The sequence below is a fragment of the Ceratotherium simum genome, chromosome 2 (assembly GCF_057802395.1).
Source record: "Ceratotherium simum simum isolate JZ-2026a chromosome 2, ASM5780239v1, whole genome shotgun sequence".
NCBI classification, from domain to species: domain Eukaryota; kingdom Metazoa; phylum Chordata; class Mammalia; order Perissodactyla; family Rhinocerotidae; genus Ceratotherium; species Ceratotherium simum.
In genome coordinates, this window is record NC_141901.1 from 44,921,471 (window position 1) to 44,938,248 (window position 16,778).

Consider the following 16,778-nt stretch of genomic DNA (forward strand, 5'->3'; position numbering starts at 1 on the left):
GATACACAGACAGGCACAGCATGTATCTGCACATGCACAGGCTCACACACACACACAAACACACACCCTGTAACTCCCACACCAACCGCCTGGGCCATTTGAGAGAGTCCTGGCCAGCTGCCTTTAGTCATTCACCCTGGGCCATAGCCCAGGCCCTCCCTCTGCCCCGCCCCACCTTCGATTGGTTGTATAAATTCTCTTCCTTTGCCCCTTTTCTGGCACAGCCTGCCTCCGACACCAGCATAGCTTTCTGCCTCTGCCCACTCCTGGCCGGCTCCTCAAGACCAAAGCTACCAGCCAGCAGCATGGGTAAGGAGGGGGGCTTCCGACAAGACAACGGACAACTGTATGCTGCCCACCCCTGGCCAGCCCTACAGGAAGTGACAGAAAACCTGGAGAAGGGGAACCGGTTAGGGGAGGGAGCGCTGCTCTCTGCCCCACTGTCCCCACCTTGCTCCCACCCCTGCATTTCCCAGCTTAGCCAAAGTTTCTGGAGGTGCACGGGAAGGAAAGTAGAGAGACTGCTGGGAAGGGTGACTTCCCACCCAGCTCCTAGCTGCAGCCTGGGGCCAGGGTGCCTTTCTGCAGCTGAGAATTTGAGGGCGGGGGGGCGCTGTTCTTAGGGGGAACCTCTATATCCCTGGCGGTCACCTTAGGAGGCAGACAACCTGATTTCAGCCCTGGGCAACTTCTCCCTCCAGGGAGTTGGAAGCCAGGGCTTCAATACCCAGGTCACTCTCTAGCTACCCCACATCACCAATCACTCTGGGAGGGAAATCAGGGAGCCCACACTCTCCCACTGGGGGCCTGTTTGAGTGCCTCCCACCCTCTCAATCCCCAAAGTCCTCCTGTTCCCCTATCCGTGGGATCCTAGATGTCTGGCTGAGGAGGAGGTTGGGTCTGGTTGGGAGTGTTGAGGTCCTTGCCCCCTTGGAACTGGACGTTTCCTGGGCTGGCAGAATGCCCAGCAGCCAGCCTGGCGTTGGGAAAACCCAATTAGCTTTCCCTGGGTTCAGCTCAACCCCAAAGATGTTCAGAGATCTTGTTTGAGTAGCTTAAGACAAAGGGGTGGTCCCCAGAAGGAATGATGCTCACTGGGGCCTGAGTGGCATGCAGGGCCTGACTCTGACTGTGAGAAATGCTGTGTGTTAGGATGCAGAAGGAGAAAGGTGGGAATGGGAAGACGACGCAGATGGCAACAGCTCCCACACACCTTTACTTCTCTCTCAGTCTCTGTTTGGCTTTGTAGTTTTTGTATCTCTGTCTTGATGTCTTGGAGTTGTGAATCTCCTTCCCAGTCTGTGTCCAGCAACCTCCTTCCCCTCCTCCTCGCCTCCTATGCCAAGCCATAACACAGCTCTGTTGTGTAAGAAAAGAAGTCTCGTTAATTCCTTTGGACTGGACCTCTCTCTCACCCTGCGCCGCCCCACCCCCAGCTCTCTCTCTGGACACCAAGCACTGCCTGGGATACTGCTCCGCCTTCTGACACAGCCCTACCACACTTATACAACACTTCTTCTTTACAAAAGTACTTCTGAATACATTGTCTTGTTTGACCTTCATGGCCACCTAGAGAAGAAGGTAGGATATTATCACCCTCTTTTAGTAAAGGAACGGGAGAAAGTAGAGAGAGTAGATTATCAAACCTGGATCTTGAAACCAGGTTTCTGGACTCTAAAACGCTGTTGCTGCCTCTTAGCCTCCTAAGTCACTTGGCTGCAGTGAATAGGGGATCTGATCCCTGGCTGAGGGCCTGAGCCCAGGCTCCAGTGGAGGCTCAACTCTGGCTACTCCTGGCTCTCCACTTGTGGCCCCTAGCTGTCAGGGCAGCGGCCAGACTGGCCCTGGACAGGGCAGGGAGGCAGTGCCCATCCTGTGAAGTCCACTTCAGGATTTCTTTCAGCCTGCAGCTCCCTCTGTGTTATTCCTCAGCCCTCCCCCTGCTCAGGCTCCAAACCCTGTTGCCTGATATCTGGTCCTGGCAGCCCTCCTTCTCAGCAGCTGGCTTTGCTCTCATAGATCAATGTGGCTTCTCTTGCCAGCCTTCAGGGGATACGGAGGGCCACTCCCTACAGCTCCGGAGGGTGGGCCTCTGAGTTGTCCAGACTTGGGCCAAACACCTTACTTTACAGGTGAAGGAAGTCGGCCCCACCCAGGTGCACAATCTGGTCTAAGGACATCTTGTTGGTATCAGCCCTGTGATCTTGAACTTCAGTCTCCTGTCCCTCACCAGACCCTCGGTTATGTAATCCAGGCTCTGGCCAGCAGCCTGGGGTCAGGACCCAGAGGGAAGAAAAGCAGAGTGTCCCAGCCCTGCTATAGAGACTTTCCCAAGAGGGGAGCTGAACTGGCAGCACCCTTGCTCCCTGATTGCTGTTCCTCAAGAACAGCCAGGGTGTACTGGCTCCTACAGGCAAGCACAAGGCTGCACACTTGACTACACCTTCTTGTTTATTTCTCATAAAGCCACTGCGGTAACCTTATTACTCTCCTTTTACCGATGATGTGGAAATTGAGGCTGTGGATGTTAAGTAATTTGCCTAAGTTCCCATGGCTAGTCAGGGACCAGCTGGGACCCCAGTCGATGTCATAACCACTATACCACATAGCCTCCACAGCACTCACTCTTCTCCTGTCCTCCCCCGGATCCTGCTTCAGTGTCTGTCCACCTTCAGGTCATATCTCTGCAGCTCTTCCTGCTACACCCACACACTCATCAGAGCTTTGAGGGACAAGGACAGATGGGTGGGAGTGACGGGGCTGGAGTCAGCAGGGAACCTGGGACAGCTGCGTGTCTGCCTTGGCCAGAGGATGGGGTGTGTGTTGCAGCAAGTAGGGAAGGAGCCTTCACCCTCCAGAACGCGGTCCAGCCAACATGCCCCATTGTTTCCACAGCTATGAAATGTGGAAATTGTGGACCTGGCTACCCTACCCCTCTGGAGGCCATGAAAGGTAAGTGCCAGACATCTGGGCCAGTGCCCCTGGGAAGGAACTCTGCAAACCAGCGGCCTCACTGATTCCCCCACTGGGGGGCGGGGTGGGAGACCTCAAACCAAGGCCTCCACCCTCGGGAACACCCAGCGCTGTGCCTGCCATTCCTTCCCACCCCGCCATCCCCACTGCCTGCTTTCTACCCTCCAGGACCCAGGGAGGAGATTGTCTACCTGCCCTGTATTTACCGAAACACGGGCACTGAGGCCCCGGATTATCTAGCCACTGTGGACGTCAACCCCAAGTCTCCCCAGTATAGCCAGGTGAGGTGGGGCTTGGTCACCAGAACCCTGTGACTCCTTCTCCAGCCCTGAACTCGGCAATGCCCTTCCCCAGCTCCATCCTTCTTTGCCCTCCTTGGGTATTGTTGTGCAGGCTGTTCACTGCACAAGGGCATGAGGTGCGAGGGAGTACTGAAAGCCAGCCAGTGCTGCGCTGCGAAGCCAAACTGGGGTAGGGTGGGGGCGGAGTGCCTTTTCTGAAAGGGCACAGAGGTGTGGTCTGGGTGAGCACCACCCGCTGCCCCCTCTCCCACACTAGGTCATCCACCGGCTGCCCATGCCCAACCTGAAGGATGAGCTGCATCACTCGGGATGGAACACCTGCAGCAGCTGCTTCGGGGACAACACCAAGTCTCGCAACAAGCTGGTGCTGCCCAGCTTCATCTCCTCCCGCATCTATGTGGTGGATGTGGGCACTGAGCCCCGCGCCCCGAAGCTGCACAAGGCACGTTCTCTGTCATTGCCACTCGGGGATCCTAATGTACCCACCACCCTGGGCAGCCTATGGGCAGGAAGCCACCCCTAGACCAGCTGTCTCCAGCTGCTGCGCAGGGTCTGGGCTCAGCAGCAGGGAGGGGTTAGACTGCAGAGGAGGGTGACCGAGGCCTCCTGGTGGTCACCATCCAGCACTGTGGGGCTGGGAACCAGAGCGCAGAGGGGAGGCTTCTTGTTTTCACTTCGAGAGAGAGAAGGAGACACTTTTTCCCAGGCAGTTAGGAGCCCCAGGCCTCCCTCAGGCAGGAGCCTCCAACACTTTGTTGAGTGCCCTCTATTTGCCAGGCACTCACTGCTGGCTGCTGGTGATACAAAGCTGACGCTGGCATCGGCCCAGCCTGTGAAGAGTTTATGGTCTCACATGGCTCTGAGTGCCTTCAAGACAGATGAGGCAGAGAAGTCAGTGCTTTCTGCCTGGGGAATTAGCAGGCTCTCTGACTCTCCCTTGCTGCTCTGCAGAAGTTACCAGACTAATCTCTGCCAATTCCCTCAGGGAAATCTGTGTCCATGTTTTGAAGGAAAAGAGGACAGCAGACAGAAGTGGGAGCGTGTGGGATTGGGAGTGGGGACTCCCAGCCCTGTAAGATTCTGATGCTGTTCTTTACCCCTCTCCAGGTTATTGAACCCAAGGACATCCATGAAAAGTGTGGCCTGGGTAATCCCCATACCAGCCACTGCCTGTCCACTGGGGAGGTGATGATCAGCACTCTGGGAGACCGCAAGGGCAATGCCAAAGGTACCTGCCCGCACTGTAGGCACATCTGTGCAGGGAGCAGATCCCAAGCAGGGGGAGAAGTGGAATGACCTTCCAGGGAGAACCAGGGGGCTGAATCTCATCCAATACTTAAACTAGAGTCAAGTAACCTCAGTGATTTAAATGATTTCTATGATGATGAGCCTTGCCTATGAATTCACTTAAAAGTTATAGTCAGAACAGTCTTCCATGGGGAATGTGAGCCCAGACATGGCCCCAGAAAACATATAAACTTAATATCAGCCTTTGTGAATCCACGAGCAAATCTCACAGTCCTTGAGATCCTTAATCTTCACATTTGCTGTCTCATTCATGGTAGGATCAGAGCCAATACTTATAAAATATCCACTATGTGCCAGACACAACCTGTGAGATAGGTGCTACTATGATCCCTGTTTTACAGGTCGGAAAGCTGGGCACAGATTGGTTAAGTAACTTACCAAAGTCATACAGCTATTAAGGCACAGAGTTGGAACTCAAACCCAGGAATTTGGCCCCAGAATCTATGTGCTAATCACCACACTGTGCTGCTTCTCTCCCAGCCTAGGTTCCCGCGCTAGACTCTGTTTAACTGCTTTTTCCAGGAGATGGGAGGAGCATGACAATCCTAATTTAATAACTTTAGGAGTAGACATCTAGTTGTATTTGCAAAGAAGTGTCAATGTGTCATAACATACTCACCAAGGCAAAAACATATTGGGCATCCATGTTGAATGACAAATAGATATAATTTGTCTGCTCTACAAAAAACTGTGGTGAGTAGAATGGAGCTTAGACTCTGGCAGGAATCCCACATGAAAGTGGGAGGCTGGGAAAGAGCAGCACACAGTGCTGAGACCCAGAAGATCTCGTGGCTCAAGAGGAGACAATTTTCCCCAGTGTCTGGGAGAAGAGTGAAGTGGATGGGAGGTAGGGGCACCAGAGTAACTCCTCATGTCCCCAGCGGATCCCTGGGCGGGACCATTGGGACACCTGAATTTAAGGCGCTGGCAAACCCAAAGGGGGGAAAGGGCACCAGACAATGGACTTGGAGCCTGTTGGACATGTCTGGGGCTGAGCACTGGATAGGGGTAGTGTCTCTACTGCCTCTACCTGCCACCCTACTTCCCTCCCTGCTCAGGGGGTTTCCTGCTGCTGGATGCAGAGACATTTGATGTGAAGGGGACGTGGGAGCGGCCTGGGGGTGCTGCGCCTATGGGCTACGACTTCTGGTACCAGCCTCGACACAATGTCATGATCAGCACCGAATGGGCAGCTCCCAATGTCATACAAGACGGCTTCAACCCAGCTGATGTAGAGGCAGGTGAGAATCCCCCTATGGCCGGCAGGAGCCAGGGCACAAACACCCCTGCTTTCTGCTCCAAAACCCACTCTTCAGCCCTCTTATTTCTCTTAGGTGGACCCCAGAGTCTTGGGGTGATGGTATAGGACATGCTGAGTGCTCTCACTTGCTCAAGCATCCTTCTGATCCCTCCAACCTGTTTGCAACCTTCTGCCCTGGGCCGTGCCGCAGCCTTTACCCCTCCCCACCCGCCCAAATCCTGAGCCCATCTTCTGGCCTCACCCCCCACCCCAGGGCTGTATGGGAGCCACTTACACGTGTGGGATTGGCAGCGCCATGAGATCGTGCAGACCCTGCCTCTACAGGACGGGCTCATCCCCCTGGAGATCCGCTTCCTGCACAACCCGGCCGCTTCCCAGGGCTTCGTGGGCTGTGCCCTCAGCTCCACCATCCAGCGCTTCTACAAGAATGAGGTGACAGCCCCCTCTGGCCTTCTCCTCCCAGCAGTGCTGTCACTGCCTCTGCCCAGCCTCTGTAGCCATGATGCTCCCCTCTCCCTAGGAGTGGCCCACACTCCCTCTGCCTGGCTCCACCAGCCCAGACTTCTCAGGGACAGAAAGCAATGCCACCCGCCCTGCCTCTCTTCTCAGTCCCAGGCCAATTTCCACCTAAACCCTAACTGGAGATATTTACTCATTCATTCAAAAAATATCTAGTGAGCCTGTGTGGTACGCACCATGCAGGGTGCTGGAACGCAGTGGTGAAGCAGACATGACCCCTGCCCTAAGGGGCTGGCATAGGAGTTAGAGCCTGGTGGCAAGAAGGCCTGTCTCCCTGTCTCCCTGTAGACAGTAGGCTCTGAGGAGACCTAGATCGGACCCCACCCTCCAGCTCTGACAGGCTCACCTCTCTGCCTCCTAACCCCAATACAGGGAGGTACTTGGTCGGTGGAGAAGGTGATCCAGGTGCCCCCCAAGAAAGTGAAGGGCTGGATGCTGCCTGAAATGCCAGGTGAGCGCCCAGGGGAGGGTTGACTCTCAACCTGAGGGACAAGAGTCCTGAAAGCCTCTGACCCCCACCCCCCTCCAGGCCTGATCACTGACATCCTGCTGTCCCTGGATGACCGCTTCCTCTACTTCAGCAACTGGCTGCACGGGGACCTGCGGCAGTATGACATCTCTGACCCACAGAGGCCCCGCCTCACGGGACAGGTGGGGCCCTAGCAGGATGGCGAGAAAGGGAGGGAGGAGGAAGAAGAAGAGAGTCTGGGGATGAGACAAAGGTTATGGTGTGGCTGAGGGATGATAAGGGAGGTGCCAGAATGGCAAAAATGGGGGCTGAGGGAGGGTGCAGGCCAGGACCCTGGGGAGCCATGGCTGGAAGTGGAGAATGGGAGGGAGTGAGGGCATCCTGACTGAGGCAAGCTGCTCTTCCTGCAATGTCCTCACCTTCCCCACTGTCCTCCTTTCTACCCCGCACCTCCCCACCCAGATCTTCCTCGGAGGCAGCATTGTTAACGGAGGCCCCGTGCAGGTGCTGGAGGACCAGGAGCTAAAATCCCAGCCAGAGCCCCTGGTGGTCAAGGTGAGGATCTCTCTCCCTGCTGGCGGCCCCCCGCAGATCCATGCTGGAGAAGTAGGGGGGAGGGGGCTGGGCAGCATCTGAGCATGCTCTCCGGGTCCCCATGGTGCCCATGATCCCCTCCTAGCATCCGTGTGTCACCCTGGGCTCTGATCTCTGGTTTTCCCAAGGGGAAACACGTGCCTGGAGGGCCTCAGATGATCCAGCTTAGCCTAGACGGGAAGCGTCTCTATGTCACCACGTCACTCTACAGTGCCTGGGACAAGCAGTTTTACCCGGATCTCATCAGGTGAGAAGCTGACAGTCTAGGCTCCCTGCCCCAGCCCTCCTCTCCCAGAGGGGTCATTTGGCTTCCTGCAGACTTCCTGGGCACCCCACCTGCCCCCACCATACAGACCCTGCTCCCTCCTCGGGAACCCACTCCTGCCCTCACAAACTCTTGGGAGAAAGGGACGCCCCCTCTGACCTCTCTCTTCTCTCCTCCCCATTATTTCCACCAGAGAAGGCTCCGTGATGCTGCAGATCGATGTAGACACAGAAAAGGGAGGGCTGAAGTTGAACCCCAACTTCCTGGTGGACTTTGGGAAGGAGCCCCTCGGCCCAGCCCTGGCCCATGAGCTCCGCTACCCTGGGGGCGACTGCACCTCTGACATCTGGCTCTGAAGTCCACCCCTCATAGCCCACTCCACATTCTGAGCCCTCACTTCCACAGGGACCAGGCTTCACCCTTCTCTCTCGTGCTCTCTAACCCTTGGCAGCTAGTCCTACCAAAGCCAAACTGAGGCTGTTGAAACATATTGAGCATTGTCTCCATAAACCAACCACTGTTGCACATTTCTCACTGTGCTCTTTTTACATGAGCTCTTGGAAATTAATTCACCAAGAAATAAATTGGTGAGCCTATTCCTCAGATCACCTTGTCTTTGCAGGCACAGGTCCTGTGACGTCTCTTCTGCTGACCCATTGTATCTTGCACAGAAAGTCCTAAAGAGGACTCGGGGGGGTTAAAGTGACTAGTTCATACCTGTGATTACAACACGATGCTAATGATGCCAAAATCTCACTTTTATGGCCAGACAGAACCTGAAGGTTTTGGAGGTGGTTGATATAAGGAGACCTGGGGGAACAGAATGTCAATCCATGTTCGTTTAAACTTTATATTTTTTTAAGTCATGCTTTCTTTTAACCAACCTAAAATCTCACCCATCAGCCCCAGGAGCATGTAATGTGCCCCCTCACACACAGGAGACACCCTAGACCCCTGATGAAGACAGTACAATCTGTTTCCACTGCTGGTGAGACTACTGGGAGAACACACTTTTGTTGGGAGGTTAGGTGTGTCACCTCCTACCTGGAAGACAGGAACATGACCACGCAGGAGGGCTGGGAACATCAAGGTGAACCAACCCAACAGACCAGGCCCTAGCACTCTTGCCTCCTCATATAGACAATGTTTCAGAACCTTGCCCAAATCAGAGATGTCTCCTTTCTCTACGCTAGGTCTTTAATTCTTTATAAAAGGAATGAGATGGAAGTTTCAGGAACCTAAGAGACAGCAGCCAAGTGGTAATTCTACTGACTCCTTTAGTCTCTACTCAAGACAATACTAAGCAACATTCAGTTATTAACCTACATTCTTTTCAGCCTTCCTCAAAAGTGTCTGTTTTGAATATTAAAGCTGTCTAGGACCCCCAAGATGGCCAGGCCTTGCCAAGAATGTGTCACACTTTCTTTCCCTCTAAGGTCTTGAAACATGCTCGTTGAAACATCTACCTCAACTTGAGTCCTGATTCCCTCCTCCTGTCCTACTTGCCATCTGGGCCAGGTTATCACATCCTTTGGAAAGCCTCCTTCCCTGACCTCTCCAGGTTAGGAGACTCCTGCGCTTAACCTCAGCATGAGCATATGTCACGTTGGATGGAAACTCCCTGCTTATTCCCAGCACCTAGCTTGGATACTATCACATAGTATGCATTAATGAATAAATTAATATAAACGGGGTACTTGGGATGATTACAGAGGTATAGGGAGCCTTGGGATTTACTGGATCTTAGCAGAAAGTTCTCTCCTCAGTTTCTGCCCTGTCCTTTTCAATAACCAAACTTCTTCAGAAAGAGAAAACATCATATAGTTCCACATCACTTCTATATATTTCTAAAAGCTTAAAATTCCATTCAACAAGAGAACCTCGAGCATTTGTCATACCAGAAAGCAAGGAAACCACTGAAGACTACAGGAGTTATGTCTAAAGAACACATGATATACCTGACAAAGGATTTGTATCTAGAATACAAGAAAAACTCTCAAAACTCAACAGTAAAAAAGGAAACACTCCAATTATAAAGTGGGCAAAAGACAAGAACAGATATTGCACTGAAGAGGATATACTGGTGGCAAACAAGCACATTAGAAGATGGTCGACATCATTAGCTGTTAGGGAAATGCAAATTAAAACCAGGTGATATCACTACACAACTATCAGAAGAGCTAAAATAGAAAATAGTGCTAACAGAAAACGTTGGTGAGGATGTGGAAAAACTAGATCATTCATACATTGCTGGTAGAAGTGTAAAATGATACAGCCATTCTGGAAAAGAGTTTGGCAGTTCCTTATAAAGACCAAACATGCACTTATCATATGACCCAGCAATTGACCTCTTGGGCATTTATCCCAGAGAACTGAAAATGTATGGTCACATAAAAATCTGTACACAATTCTTCATAGCACTTTACTCATAATAGCCAAAAACTGGAAACAACCCAAATGTCTTTCAGTGGGTTAATGGTTAAACAAACTGTGCTATATCCATCCCATGGACTACTATTCAGCAATAAAAAGGAATGAAGTATTGATACACACAACAACTGGGATGGATCTCAAAGGAATTACGCTGAGTGAAACCCAATCTCAAAAGGTTACATACGGTATAATTTCATTTATATAACATTCTTGAAATGACAAAATTATAGAATTGTAGAACAAATTAGTGGTTGCCAGGCGTTAGGGATGGCAACGGGGTAGGGGAGGTGGATGTGGCTATAAAAAGTTAGCACAAGGGATCCTTGTGATGATGAAACTGTTCTGTATTTTGACAATGGTGATAGTTACACAAATCCAGAATTGTGATAAAATTGCATGGAACTAAATACATATACACACAGACACATAAATGAGTGTATGTAAAACCGGTGAAATCTGAATAAGTTTGGTGGATTGTATCAATGTCAGTTTCCTGGTTGTGTAATTGTACTACAGTTATGCAAGACGCACCACTGGGGGAAATGGGTGAAGAGTACATGAGATCTCTCTGTATTATTTCTTGCAACTGTATGTGAAACTACAATTATCTCAAAATAAAAAGTAACTCCGGAGTCAACTTGATGGAGCTTCCACCAGCCAAAGATGGAATAATTTGTGTATCAAAAAGAACAATATTTGAAACACATCAAATTTGTTAAAATCCAGAAGTTTATGATAACATACACATAAAACCCTAATTGATCATGTTTGGAAAATGCTAGGAAACCACCTCATTATTCTGCAAATTTTAAAATAAAGAATCAAGTATTTATTTTGCTTTTCCTCAGGAACTTGCCTCAGGATAAGCAAATGGTTAACGAGGAAATGTTCTTTACGGAATTCCAGCTAGTAAATTCAGAAGGACTGATCAAATTTGAATAGGACCAATTTGTAACTTCTAATGACAAATGGATCTAAGCAATGATCATCATCAATGGCTGCTAACACCACTAAATGAAAGACTACAATGGAACTTTATAATGGATAGATCAGACTGACAAAACCTGAACACACTTGTCGATCTTTACATCACAAAAAGAGAGACAACCAGGCATTACATGCCTCCTGATGTGAGGCAATAGGAAGTACACAACAGCACCTATGAAGTATTCTTGCCAAAAAACCAAAATGAATCTGATCAAGCCTCTAGATCTCACAATCAGTTTACACGTAAAACAGAAGACAGAAGAACAAGTTTAAAAAGTTTAGAGGTGATGTCAGCATCATGGCAGAGTGAATTTTTCCCTTTGTCTCTCCCCTCTAAGTTACAACTAAACAGACATTCATTAACAAAGAGGATTCCCTACACAGCACAACAGGATGCCTGAGAGATCCACACAGCCATACACCTGAAGGTGGGTGGACTGGATCCCCAGGAAGCAGTGGAACTAGGTGAGTGGGCCCCTCCCCCTCTCCGGTTACAGCAATCCAGGTCCCGAGTCATCACACAGTCGCTGTACAACTGTAAAAGGAGGCAGGGGCAGCCCAGGCTGCACACAAATGCTTTCAGAGTGGTAGCCTGGCCCACAGGAGTGTCCACCATGCCACAGAAGCCCCGCCTGTGGGAATGCTCCCCACTGAGTGGCAGTGGCTCAGCTCCTGCAAAGGAGCCCAGCCCACCAAGCACAGCAGCTCAGCCAAACTGCCCACAAGCACAGAGCCAGCTGGTGTGCAAAAGAAAGCACCCCTCCCCTCTTGCCTAATGCAGGAGAGCAACCCGCCTGCTGAGCACAGAGTCCCAGCCTACATGTGCATGAGTGACCCATCAAGCAGCTGTGGCCAGCATGAAAACACAGAGCAGTCCTACTGGCACAACTTCCAGCAGATGGGGCGGGATCAGAAAACACAGCTCCTGCCTCCCACCCCCAGCATTGGCAGGTGGAATCTGCAACCTGATACTACCACAAATGCACTGGCAAAGGATCAGTTCATCAAACACCATGAAGAACTACATTAATACTTCATAGTAGAAGGAAAATGACAAGTCTCCAGAAACCAATCCTGAACTCACAGAAATTTACTATCTAAATGACAGAGATTTCAAAATAGTTGACATAAAGAAACTCAACAAGTTACAAGAAAACTCAGAGAGACAGTTCAATGAGCTCAGGAATAAAATTAATGAGCAGAAGGAATGCTTCACCAAAGAGATGGAAGCTCTAAAAAAAAAAAAAAAAAAACAGAAATTCTGGATATGAAGAAGACAATTAATGAGACAAAAAATAATCTAGAAACCATAAAAAACAGAGCTGACATTATGAAGGACAGAAGTAGTGATTTAGAGAATAGAAATACAGAAATGGTTCAGGTGGAGGAGGAGAGAGAACTAAGACTTTTAACAAATGAAGAAATTCTTTGAGAAATATCTCACTAAATTAGGAAAAGCAACATAAGGATTTTAGGTATCCCAGAAGGAGAAAAGAGGGAGAAAGGAGCAGAGAGCTTGTTCAAAGAAATAATAGCTGAGAACTTTCCAAACCTGGGGAAGGAACTGGACCCACAAGTACATGAAGCCAATACAGCTCCTAATTACATCAATGCAAAAAGGCATATACTATTAAAACTGGCAAAAGTCAATGACAAAGAAAAAATATTAAGGGCAGCAAAGCAGAAGAAAATAACCCACAAAGGAACCCCTATCAGGCTTTCAGTGGATTTCTCAGCAGAAATCTTACAAGCTAGGAGACAATGGAATTATGTATTCAAAATACTGAAAGACAAAAACTTTCAGCCAAGAATACTCTATCTAGAAAAACTATCCTTCAGATATGACGGAGAAATAAAAGCTTTCCCAGATAAACAAAAGCTGAGGGAGTTCATCACCACTAGGCCCACCTTACAAGAAACGTTAAAAGGAGCCCTCCCATACGAAACTAAAAGACAAAGGTTTACAAAACCTTGAGCAAGAAGATAAATAGACAGATAGAACCAGAAAATTGCAGTTCTATATCAGAATAGGTTAGCAAACACTTCATTACAACATAAAAGATAAAAGGAAGGAAAGCATCAAAAATAACTATAAACAATTCAATTTAGTCACAAACTCACAACACAAAAAAGAACAATTTGTGACAACAATAGCTCAGAAGGGGAAGAGGAAACGGATGGAACCCCCTTAGGCTAATGGAGATAAAAGGCTATCAGAAAATGGACTATCTCATCTGAGATCTTTTATACAAACCTCATGGTAACCACTAAACAAAAACTAAGAGCAGAGCCATAAATCATAAATAAAGAGAAAACAGAAACCATCACAGAAAACCACCAAACTGAAATGGCAGTCAGAAATACAAGGGAAAAGAAACAAGGGAATTATAGAACAACCAGAAAACAAGAGATAAAATGGCAGTATTAAGCCCTTATATATCAATAATAACTCTAAATGTAAATGGATTGAATTCTCCAATCAAAAGACACAGAGTGGCTGGATGGATTAAAAAACAAGACCCGGGCCGGCCCTGTGGCTTGGTGGTTAAGTGCGCGCGCTGCGATGCTGGCGGCCTGGGGTCGGATCCCGGGTGCGCATCGAGGCACCACTTCTCTGTCCATCCTGAGGCCGAGTCCCACATACAGCAACTAGAAGGATGTGCAGCTGTGACATACAACTATCTACTGGGGCTTTGGGGGCAAAAAATAAAAAATAAATAAAATCTTTAAAAAAAAAAAAAAAAAAACAAGACCCAACAATATGTTGCCTCCAGGAAACACATCTCAGCTCTAAAGACAAACACAGGCTCAGAATGAAGGGAAGGAAGATGATACTCCACACAAATGGCAAGCAAAAGAAAGCAGATGTTGCCGTACTTATATCAGACAAAGCAGACTTCAAGATAAGAAAGAGAATGAGAGACAAAGAGGGGCAGTATATAATGATAAAAGGGAAACTCCAGCAAGAGGACATAACACTTGTAAATATATATGCACCTAACACAGGAACACCAAAGTATATAAAGCAACTATTAACAGACCTAAAGGGAGAAATTGACAGCAACACAATAATAGTAGCGGACATCAACACCCCCTTACATCAATGGATAGATCATCCAGACAGAATGTCAACAAGGAAACAGTGGCCTTAAATGAAATACTAGATATACATAGAATATTCCATCCCAAAACAGTAAAATACAAATTCTTCTCAAGTGCACATGGAACATTCTCAAAGACAGACCACATGTTGGGAGACAAGGCAAGCCTCAATAAATTTAAGAAGACTGAAATCATATCAAGCATCTTTTCTGACCACAATGCCATGAAACTAAAAATCAACTACAAGAGAAAGGCTGGGAAAGTCACAAATATGTGGAGACTAAACAACATGCTACTGAACAACCATTGGGTCAATGAAGAAATCAAAGGAGAAATAAAAAAATACCTGGAGACAAATGAAAATGAAAATACAACATACCAACTCTTAAGGGATGCAGAAAAGTAGTACTAAGAGGGAAATTTAGAGCAGTACAGGCCTACCTCAACAAAAAAGAAAAATCTCAAATAGGTAATCTTAAACTACACCTAACAGAACTAGAAAAAGAAGAACAAAAAAAGCCCAAAGTCAGCAGAAGGTGGGAAATAATAAAAATTAGAGCAGAAATAAATGAAACACAGACTAAAAACACAATAGAAAGGATCAATGAAACTAAGAGCTGGTTCTTTGAGAAGATAAACAAAATTGATTAACCCTTAGCCAGACTCACTAAGAAAAAAAGAGAGAAGGCTCAAATAAATAAAATTAAAAATGAAAGAGGAGAAATTACAATGGATACCACAGAAATACAAAGGATTATGAGAATATTATGAAAAACTATATGCCAACAAATTGGATAACCTAGAAGAAATGGATAAATTCTTAGATTCATACAACCTCCCAAAACTGAATCAAGAAGAAATAGAGAATCTGAATAGACCCATTACAAGTAAAGAGATTGAAATAGTAATCAAAAACCTCCCAAAAAACAAAAGTTCAGGACCAGATGGCTTCTCTGGAGAATTCTACCAAACATTCAAAGAAGGTTTAATACCTATCCTTCTCAAACTATTCCAAAAAATTGAAGAAGACAGAATGCTTCCTAACTCATTCTATGAGGCCAACATTACTCTGATACCAAAACCAGACAAGTACAACACAAAGAAGGAAAATTATAGGCCAACATCACCGATGAACATAGATACAAATAATCCTCAACAAAATATTGGCAAATTGAATACAGTGATACATTTTTTTTTAATTTTTGTTTATTTATTTTTCCCCCAAAGCCCCAGTAGATAGTTGTATGTCATAGTTGCACATCCTTCTAGTTGCTGTATGTGGGATGCGGCCTCAGCATGGCTGGAGAAGCGGTACGTCGGTGTGAGCCCGGGATCCAAACCCGGGCCGCCAGCATCGGAGCACACGCACTTAACCACTAAGCCACAGGGCCAGCCCTACAGTGATACATTAAAAGGATCATACACCATGATCAAGTGGGATTTATACCAGGGATACAGGGATGATTCAACATCCACAAATCAATGTGATACATCACATTAACAAAATGAGGAATAAAAATCACATGATCATCTCAATAGATGTAGAGAAAGCATTTGACAAGATCCAACATCCATTTATGATTAAAAAAAAACTCTCAGTAAAATGGGTATATAAGGAAAGTACCTCAACATAATAAAGGCCATATGACAAACCCACAGCCAACATCATACTTAACGGTGTAAAACTGAAAGCCATCCCTCTGAGAATAGGAACAAGACAAGGGTGCCCACTCTCACCACTCTTATTCAACATAGCACTGGAGGTTTAGCCAGAGCAATTAGTCAAGAAAAAGAAGTAATAGGTATCCAAATTGGAAAGGAAGAAGTAAAACTCTTGCTGTTTGCAGATGGCATGATTCTATATATAGAATCCACAAGATCACTACTAGAAATAATCAACAACTACAGCAAAGTTGCAGGGTACAAAATCAATTTACAAAAATCAGTTGCATTTCTATACACTAATAACGAACTAGCAGAAAGAGAAGTCAAGAATACAATCGCAACAAAAAGAATAAAATATCTAGGAATAAACTTAACCAAGGAGGTGAAAGACCTATACACTGAAAACTACAAGACATTCTTGAAAGAAATCAAAGAAGACACAAAGAAAGGGAAAGATATTCCATGCTCATGGATAGGAAGAATAAACATAGTTAAATGTCCCTATTACTCAAAGTGATCTACAGATTCAATGCAATCCCAATCAGAATCCCAATAATATTCTTCACAGAAATAGAACAAAGAATCCTAAAATTTATATGGAACAACAAAAGATCCCAAATAGCAAAAACAATACTGAGAAAAAAGAACAGAGCTGGAAGTATCACAACCCCTGACTTCAAAATATACTACAAAGCTCCAGTAATTAAAACAGCATGGTACAGGCACAAAAACAGACACAGAGATCAATAGAACAGAATTAAAAGGCCAGAAATAAAACCACACTTATACAGACAGCTAGTTTTCAACAAAGGAGCCAAGAACATACAACAGAGAAAGGAAAGTCTCTTCAATAAATGGTGCTGGGAAAACCAGACAGCCATATGCAAAAGAATAAAAGTA

The 16,778-nt window shown here is 47.2% G+C and overlaps 1 protein-coding gene across 1 annotated transcript; it reads left to right on the forward strand.

Annotated features, from left to right (window-relative positions):
- The first annotated feature begins 206 nt into the window (after positions 1-206).
- Positions 207-9,154, forward strand: SELENBP1 (selenium binding protein 1). Its single transcript, XM_004436008.3, has 12 exons — positions 207-309; positions 2,896-2,952; positions 3,142-3,254; positions 3,532-3,717; positions 4,383-4,503; positions 5,642-5,824; positions 6,098-6,276; positions 6,736-6,814; positions 6,893-7,014; positions 7,295-7,387; positions 7,555-7,673; positions 7,885-9,154. Exons 1-12 carry the CDS (start codon positions 306-308, stop codon positions 8,045-8,047), a joined length of 1,419 nt encoding a protein of 472 aa, XP_004436065.1. The 5' UTR covers positions 207-305; the 3' UTR covers positions 8,048-9,154.
- The last annotated feature ends 7,624 nt before the right edge of the window (positions 9,155-16,778 follow it).

What these genes read in the sequence shown, in the direction of transcription:
- SELENBP1 (XM_004436008.3), top strand. An exon ending in CCCTCTGGAGGCCATGAAAG is followed by an intron (nt 2,953 to 3,141) that starts GTAAGTGCCAGA and finishes TCTACCCTCCAG; the next exon opens with GACCCAGGGAGGAGATTGTC. An exon ending in AGCGCTTCTACAAGAATGAG is followed by an intron (nt 6,277 to 6,735) that starts GTGACAGCCCCC and finishes ACCCCAATACAG; the next exon opens with GGAGGTACTTGGTCGGTGGA.